At 41.9% G+C, this 9,228-nt stretch overlaps 1 protein-coding gene across 1 annotated transcript in view; it reads right to left on the reverse strand.

Moving 5' to 3' along the window:
- Positions 1-8,030, reverse strand: part of SLC1A2 (solute carrier family 1 member 2) — a 35,307-nt gene extending 27,277 nt beyond the window's left edge. Inside the window, exons 1-2 of the mRNA XM_032222255.1 lie at positions 7,895-8,030; positions 1,397-1,549 (exon numbers count right to left, since the gene is read on the reverse strand). Of these exons, the coding sequence (XP_032078146.1) occupies positions 1,397-1,549; positions 7,895-8,024 (283 nt within the window). The 5' untranslated portion in view covers positions 8,025-8,030. The remainder of the gene's footprint in view (positions 1-1,396; positions 1,550-7,894) is intronic.
- Positions 8,031-9,228: the final 1,198 nt, after the last annotated feature.

Below are 9,228 nucleotides of genomic sequence, written 5' to 3' on the forward strand. Positions count from 1 at the left end.
ATGATTCAATTTAGATACCTGTAAATCTCTACAGTTAAATTAAAATAAAAGTAATTGATCAGTTAAATTTAAAAAAGTAACAGAACAACAGAGTTGGAAGGGACTTTGGCGGTCTTGTAGTCCAACTCCCTGATCAAGCAGGAGGCCCTCTACCAGTGATGGCAAACCTATGACAGGTGTACCAGAAGTGGCATCCAGAGCCATCTCTACGGGCATGCCAGCTGTCACCCGTTGCTCTTCAGGGTTCTGGCGCACATGGTCTTTGCTGGTCTTCACATGCGTGGGGACAGCTTCCTGGCGTGCATTCACCTGCTGGGAAGTTGAGCTTTTGGTTTTTGGTGTGCGCATGCGCACTGGCTAACTGGTCTTTGCATTTGCATCTGCGTCAGAGACCAGAAGACCAGGTGACCAACGCACATGCAGAAAATTGGAAGCTCAGCTCAGGGGAACTGCTCTTCCGGTTTCTGGTGCTCTCCTGTGTGTGCACGCTTCCATTTCAGCACTCAGTGCCAAAAAGGTTTGCTAACATTCAGACAAATGTTTGTCCTCTCTTCTTAAAAACCTCGAGTGTTGGAGCACCCAAAACTTCTGGAGGGAAGTTGTTCCATTGAATAATTGATTCTCCATGGTTTCTAAAAATCCTATGCATATTCATCCAAAATCAGTCTCACTATATTTAGTAAGGAAATACTTCTAAAGAAATACCTTTAGGCCTGTGAACTTATATATATATTATTCATATACCTGGAACATTGCTTCATACAAGTTCTTTTTGTACAATGTGATATTTTTCACTCAAGGTGCTTTGTTTGATAGTACCCCCGAAGTAGGCCTATGATATATGCCTACTAGAAGATCACTAGATGTCAACAAGAACACAAAAAAACTGCAAACTCTTTGCTCTTCTCTAGTGGTCATCCAGAAGTTTGTGGCCTAGATATGGTAGTCTTCCTGAGGTATGATATCTTCTGACAATCTCAGATTAATAGAGGCAATTTCACTTTTAATTCTGTCATTAGAGTCATCAATAATTAGACTCAAAAGGAATTTCTGTGTTTGAACAGAGAGAAGAACATCAGAGAAGGGAATAGTGAGGAAACAACATCACTCAATGGTATTAAAAATTAATAACTGTAACATTCTAATCCTTATTAATGAATTGCCATTCACTGTCTCAGAATCCTATAAATTACAGATAATTAGAAATAAAGTATAATCTGTTTTTATAAACATAAGTATAAAGTACTGATTAACTTTATTGATTCTCCTACCAAGGATATAATAGTGCTGAATTATGGGGAAAAAATTATTAAACTCTGAAAAGCCATCAGCATGATCCTAAAGGTCTTTACTTTTCACAAGATATGAAATTCCAGTTATTTGTAATATATCTCACCTGTGATTAAACTTGAGATAATTAAAGGGAGGATCAACATTTTCAACATCCGCATCAAAATATCTCCTGGGAAGGCTATCAACATGACGACATCAGGATTAATAGGAGCTGCCATGCGAAGGAGTATTCCACATACTGCTCCCATAATGACACCTGGATGTACCAAAACAAATAATAAAGGAAGGTTTAGGAGAAAATAACCTGGATAATTATGAGTCTGCATCCATCATTTTGTGGAATTATCTGGGCAAATTGTAGTTTCCCAACAAGAAAAATAAGGATACCATAACCAGTCAACAGTTCTCCATTTTGCTAAGCCTTACTGATGAGCTCAGAAAAATACTTATATCTTGCACTTTTCTGATTCTGAGAGGGGGATGAGTTGAACACTGCTGCTCAAATGGCTTGGGATGCCTACAGAGATATAATGCCTGGTTTCCACCTATTCTCAGGAAAGACAGTGCTAATTGATGAAAACTACTGAATGTGTCTTCTCACTGAAGCCAAGTGCTGCAATTTGATAATGAAGTATATTGCCTACCATATGTACAAGAATGGGGCGTTGGTTCTTACCTGATAGGCCCCTTCTCGAGGCAGGTAGAGACAGCAGTCATGCATGGGTTAGCTCAGTCAGTAACCAATAGAACTGAGTCTACCAAAGTGATGTCATCGCCTCTAAAGAGTGTCCTCCCGCTTTTGTGATGAAGGAGATAAGTAGACTGCTATGCGTTAGTTGACTGCTTTCAATCCTCCGATGCTTTAGTATAACTCCCAGAATTCCCTCCGCGAACTAGGCCAGGGCCTAAAGGGTGGGGATGACCGCTGTCTCCACCTGCCTCAAGAAAGGGCATATCAAGTAAGAACCAATGCCCCATTCTCCAACATTGTGGAGACAGCGGTCATGCATGGGACGTACCAAAACTGGGTGTGTCCCCGGGTGGGAATGAGACAGGGCTAGGAGCTTGAAGAGGGAAGAACCTGTTGAAAGACCCGGCGTCCGAATGCCGCATCTGCCAACACATATCTATCCACCTTATAATGGCGGATAAAGGAAGTAGGAGTCACCCAGATGGCCGCCTTTCAGATCTCTTCCACTGAGGCCTGCCTTGTCCACGCTGCTGACATAGCCGCACTGCATGTAGAATGCTCCGTGATGTTGGATGGAGGCATGAGGTGATGTGCCATGTAAGCTCTAGTTATGGTTGACTGGATTCAGCTCCCAACATAGACGGAGAAGCCTTTAGACCCTTGTTTGTGGGATGGAAAGACACAAAGAGCGCTTCAGTGTGCCTGAAAACGGCCGTCTTGGCAATATAGATCTTAAGAGCATGTCTTACGTCTAACCTGTGCCATTTGCATTCTAGACTGTGAGAAGGATTAGGGCAAAAATTCGGTAGAGTGAGATCTAGAGTGATGAAAAGCCGAATTGACTTTTGGAACAAAGGTGGGACCAAGTCGAAAGACTACACAGTCTGAGTGAAAGACACACAAGTCTGAATGGATGGAAAGGGCCGCCGATTCTGAGACCCATCATGCAGGCATGATGGCCACCAAAAAGGTTGTTTTTAATGTGAGCTGATGCAGGGAGGCCGACCTTAGAGGCTCAAAGGGTGGTCCAGTGAGAAAGTCAAGGGCCTTGGTTAGATCCCACGAGGGGAAGCGGTGAATGACAGGAGGGCAGAGATTAGACATGCCCTTAATGAAGCGGCATACATGAGGGTGCAAGGAGAGAGGCTCATCCCGGTGAAGTGAGACACCCGAAGAGAGAGCCGACACCTGCCTCCATAAGGTGTTTGGCGCGAGTCCCTTATCTAGTCCCTGTTCCTGTTCTTCAAAAACCGAAGGTTGACTGGACGTGCTAGGGAGCTCATGCAATGAAGAAGCCGAAAGATCACCATCCCTGCATCTGGAACCAGAAGAAGAAGCAGACCTGTGTGGAGTAGAGTGGTTAGAAGACCTATGTTTAAGGGCTGCTGCTATGCCATGTTCAATGGCCTCAGCTATCATATCAGCCATGCCAAGTGAGTAAGAGCGGCGGTGGCAACGAGGGGGGAGAAATTTCCTCCTGGTAGAGGGGCTCCTCATCCGGAGTGATGCTCCTGCCATCCTCAGATTCACTCCCAGTGCAGGCCAGATTGCCTGAGTCCCTGGCATCCTCAGGTTGAATGATGGATGCAGCAGGGGAGAGATCATCCTACAAATCAGAAGATAGGTCAGGAGGAGGACTAGACTGAGTAGGCCTCTGGACCTGAAATAGATGGGATTCAGTGTGATTGGTCTTGGCCTTGCTGGGAGGAGCCTGGATGGCACTGTCTTTTGCCTGTGGATTGGCTGTACCCCTATGGGACGCCCTGGGGGTCTTGGGAGATGGCTCAGTGGGGGAAGCTTCCGGGGCAGGCCTGCACTTGTGGGTCCCAGAAGAAGGGGTTTAGTTAGTGGTGGAGGCACTTGTGGCTCAGGGGCAGGAGATGAGGCCATGGTCTGTACTCACGATTCCTTGAAGTACCCAAAATGGCCACTGGAGATCTTTGCACCAAAACAAAATGGCACTGAGGCTACAGAGCCTATGGGCTGGGTGCCATGAGGTAGCCGAGGCTGCAGAACAAGGGAGGGCGTCGAAGGGCCTGCGGAGAGGCTGCAGATGCTGAAGAGAGCAGCAGCGGCGATCCGGTGGAGGCAGGAACACTGAGAGCGGCAGTGGTGTGCAGCAGCTGCTGGTGGCTTTTTGGCGGCGCTTGGAGGCAGCTGAGGGCTTGGCAGCAAGAGGAAAATCCTGGGAGACCAGCAGAGGTGGCAGCGCTTAGCGGAGCCTCAATGGCTGGTGCTGGGAGGCGCTGCTTGCAGGACAGCCTCTGAAATTGCCGGTAAGCTCAGGAGGCAGAAGCCTCGAAAAAGCCCTGGTGAGTCTCTTCAAGAAGCCCGGGGGCTAATTGAGAGAACTAGCTCCAAGGAGCTATCCACATAATTCTTCCCAATTTGGATGTGATTTAGGTGAAATTTAGAAAACAACCAATTAAAGGTAATTATAATAACTTCGAAAGTTGAGGAGAGAGCAGTTAGCACAGCCAGTTCGGATTGAGCGGAGTTTAAAAAAGCGGGAGGACACTCCTCAGAGGCGATGGCATCACTTTAGTAGACTCAGTTCTATTGGTTACTAACTGAGTTAACCCATGCATGACCACTGTCTCCACCAACGTTGGAGAATGATACAACTGTGCTGTAAGCATTTTTAATAGTTGACAACCAGAGGTCATTTACTAATTAATGCTTCTTAAAGGAATTTGAGGTATCACAGTATCGCTGCATAAACATTTCAAGATAGGTCTAATAGAATTTATATCTGTTGACCCTGTGATTCTGAAAAGGACAACGGACAAACATATTAAGCATATTCCTAATCATTGTGTAAATTAGCTAGAATCTGTCAAGAGTCGGTTGCAAACTATCCTGAAAGACAGTTTTCCTCGCTCACTAAGAAACTCAGACGCTTAACTTAGAATTTTGTCAGCGCTGAAAGCAGATTTGAAAAGGGAAAAGAGAATCGGTCTCCACAGGAAACCAGTCCACCAGAAATGTGTTAGGAAACGAAAATCTATTGGAATATTAGAATTGTGAACTTACATGCTATGCCATATCATCCTTCCATCCATCCATCCATCTATTTATCATCTATCTAAAAATAAACCTTAAATCACAAGAAGGTCTTAAGCCTTCTGTCCCTTAAAGAAATTTGATCCTGTATAAGCACTAAAATTTAATAAAATCCTAAAATTTCTTGGTACTTGAAAAAGTGAAACTTTCTCATAACAATATTTAATGTCTGTTTTGAATTTAAAGTAAGAAATATTAGGCAAATAATTTTTGCAACAAGATAATGGGTTGATAAATCCTATTTACTAAGTAAATAAAAACATTTGATTTAATACTTTGTGGATCTCTCTCTCGCCCGCGCGCACGCTCTCTCTCATTCTCTCTCTCTCTCTCTCTCTCTCTCTCTCTCTTTCTCTTCAGACATGGTGAGATATTGGAAAAGTTTCTTAAAAGTGTATGGACCAGATGTGCAATATATGAATGAAGCACTCTAGGGGAATTTAGCTCTGGTCTTGAGAAAGAGGAAGGAGAAAGACAACAGTTGCTCAGGCCTGGGAAAATAGAAAGAACAACCCTGCCTTCATCCTGTTTTCCTTAAAGGGGGGAGGGCAATAATTCTAGTAAAACACATTCCTGGAATCGTTACTATGTCAGTTTCTTAATCAGGCTGAACTCAAAGGGCTACTAAACATATATGTTTGGAAACAAGGGACACATACAAAAACACTATTTCCCATTAATAACTGCCAATCTGTATTAACCGTCTCATTGTGGAAATGGAAAAAAATGACCTATAGACCCCCATCATTTGGCTGTCATAATTAGTCATATTTTTTTAAAAAAAACATTCTGAAAACTCACTTAGGAAAAAAAATCGCACCTGCAATCTTTCTTCCTTTGGCAATACAGCAACTGCTGCAATAAAAACTACTGAATGATGTCCCATGCTTTATTGTAACTCAACATACTTGTTGGAGATCAACCTAGGAATGGCTCTCAATCATCTTGCAACAGCCAATCAGAGCCAAATGCGCATGTAAAAATAAACTCGGTTTCAAAATCTTTACGAGCAGGGAGACATTAAAAGTATTTGCTTAGCTTTTTCAACAAACAGCACAGCTATCCATTCAGGCTAAAGTGAATAAAGAAAGACTTTGTGAAGGCTACAGATTTGGCTCTTCCTCTCACAGTACTGTAATATTTTTTTTTTAGTTAAGTCTGGGCAGGAAGCCAAGGAATGGCACTAAAATGTCAAAACTATTCCATATTTGGAAGCTGCTATACCCAGAAGGCAACTGAGAAAAGTAGATCACTGTATCGCTTGGTCTAATCTCTGACAGTGCACAGCAAAAAATAAAGCTAAAAACTATCAGCCTTCTGGCAGGAAACACAAGGGACATGAATCGCTGATTCCTCATCTAACTTGGGAAAAAGCAAGCACACTCTGCTAATGTGATATGTATTTATATGTTTCTATTTTTATGTTGTGATTTGATCCTAAATCATAGGTTGGGTAAGCTGCATATAAATTGAATAAACAAAGTAAGTACCATATTTTTCAGAGTATAAGATGCACCAGAGTATAAGATGAACCGGAATATAAGATACACTAAGATTTTGAAGAGGTAAATTTAAAAAAAAAACGTTTTTGCACTCTGGAGGCCTCCCAAACCCTCTGCAGGCCTCATTTTTTGTGAAAAATGGGGCATGCAGAGAGTTTGAGAAGCCTGCAAAGTGTTCCTGGGCGCTGGGGCAAAAATGAGCAAAAAACGGCCCATTTTTTGTGAAAACAGGCCCATTTTTGCCAAAAACATGGCATACATAGCCTTTAGGAAGCTTGTAGAGTTCTCCTGGGGGCTAGAGGAAATGAGCAAAAATGGGCTGGTTTTTTTGTAAAAATTGGCGTGTTTTTGCAAAAAAAACCCAGGGCATGCATAGGCTTTTGGAGGCTTGTAGAGTGCTGCTGGGGACTGGGGGGGGGGGACAAAAATGGTCCATTTTTCGCTCGTTTTTGCCCTCCCCATCCCCCAGGAGCACTTTGCAGGCCTCCCAAAGCTTCTGCACATCCATTTTTGTGAAGGGGCGGGGTTTTGGGAGGTCAAAAATGCTGTATTCAATGTATAAGATGCACCCAGATTTTCTCCCTCTTTTGGGGGGGAAAAAGATGCACCTTATACTCCAACAAATACAGTAACTAAATGATGGTTCTTGGAGACTTCATGAAATTGGAAGGTTTTAGTATGATTTATAGGAGGATGTTTTGTATTTTGAGTCACTTATGATCATATCTTTGGAACAATTGCATGCTCTTGTTGAAATCATCTTTCTCTTTCTTATCTAGATACATGTATTCCTCATTTAGCAAGAACCTCACATAGGCAATCATTTGCAAATATGATGGAAATGAACAATATTAATATTATTCAATATGAACAATATTGTTTATATAGCAGTATTAATAGTACAGGCAATCTTTGGTTAAATACAGTAATTAGGACTGGAATTTCAGCGCATTTAGATTTGCAAGATTCTATTACAATAACTTTATAATACAAGCAGTATTGGTCTGCATGACTTCAGTTTCCTAGTCTGGTCTATTTTGAATGGCTGACAAAGAGAGAAAGGGAAGAAGAAGTAAAATAGGGAAGCTTGCTGAACCTAACGTACATGTTCTTAGGATTAGTAACAATATGCAAGAAAATTAAGGGTGTCTCAAAGGAATCATGGGAAAGATGGGGTTCAAAATGAGAGAACCATGACAAGTGTTTTGGATAAGAGTTCAAAGCATGGTGGAGAAAAAGTGAAAAAGTAGAAGGAGTAGCTAGGGGGACATCTTAGGATATCAAAACATAGTACATTAATCCATTAATTAATTTGGCCAATATATTTTTTCTCAGGTTGACTTACCAAAAACAGTAAGTGAAAGGAGCATATTTTTTCTGAGTGAAAGCAAGAACCGTACACAGAGGTTTTTCTGTCGATGTTCCACTGGACTCATATGGCTTTCATGCATTCGTACTTCTACCTGCTTTGGCATATTGTTGGCACTAGAAGAAAAATAAAATTAAGATATTTTAGTGTGAAAACCTGCACGATATTCTACTAAGAAAAAAAAATGGACGAAGTTGATTTACCATGTTCTACAATAGGTGATTTCACTATTACTGGAAAAGTCTGAAATTACAGTCAGAGTAATTCCCTCTTTCAAGAATAATAGGAATGCTGCGATGGATATAGTACTATATTCATGTCAGGAGCACCAAAATATTTCCGGGTTGAGAGGACTGAACAGTTACATCACCATTTTCCAGGGGCACCAAGTTGGAGGCTCCTTTCATGTCCCCATTAAGCTGTCCATCAAAGTGGTATCTTATATATTTATTTGCGGTCACCCACTTTTGAACTGCTGGCTCAGCAGGAGCTAGAGTATGTGATGGGAGCCACCTCATCCTGCGGCAGCACCTGGGTTTCAAAAGCGACCCTGCCAATCGTCAGCCCAGTGTCCTTCCCTTGTGAGTCACTGCACTCCTCTTAATGGATGTAGTAGTAATAATAGATAACGTGCCTAGCATGACTAGATTCTATGCAGAAACATACTGTTTGGTCCTAATCACACATTTTCAACATTGTTATTGTTCAACACAAGAAATCAGCAGAATAAAATTAAAAGAAAATTAAGAAATTAGATGACTATAGGGAAATGAAGTTAAATGCTGATTGAAACATGACTGGAAATGCCAGTTGAAAAGATAGATTTCTAGGATCATAAAGGGCCATATTATCTCGAGTCCAACGCTCTGATTAATGCCAGAATCCAAATTTTAAAAATCCCAGAGAAATAAATGTCAAACCTCTGCTTGTTATCGGATTTCTGCAGGCAATACATAAAGAGCATGGATAGGCACCTTCTTTAGCATTGGTGTGGAAAGTTTAAAACAATTAACAGAGAAAAAAGCAAAGGCTGGTGCAGTCTACAATGGCTCTCTTTCTCCGTTTTCCCACCTTCTTATCAGTTTTAATTTAGCCATCATACTGAAGGAAAATCTTCACGCACGAGGGATCCAGAGGCTGGTTTTAAAGTTTAGCCGTTTCCTTGACAATCTGATCGCAGCCTTCTTTTTCCTTTCTCTCTCTTCTCTTGGCTTGAATGCCATCTGCTTCATAACAGCTGTTGTCCCAAAACATTAATGAGGGCAAAAACTCACTAATGAGCTTCAAAACTTTTTAATGAGCCTCAAAAT

The sequence above is a fragment of the Thamnophis elegans genome, chromosome 1 (genome assembly GCF_009769535.1).
Source record: "Thamnophis elegans isolate rThaEle1 chromosome 1, rThaEle1.pri, whole genome shotgun sequence".
Lineage (NCBI taxonomy): Eukaryota > Metazoa > Chordata > Lepidosauria > Squamata > Colubridae > Thamnophis > Thamnophis elegans.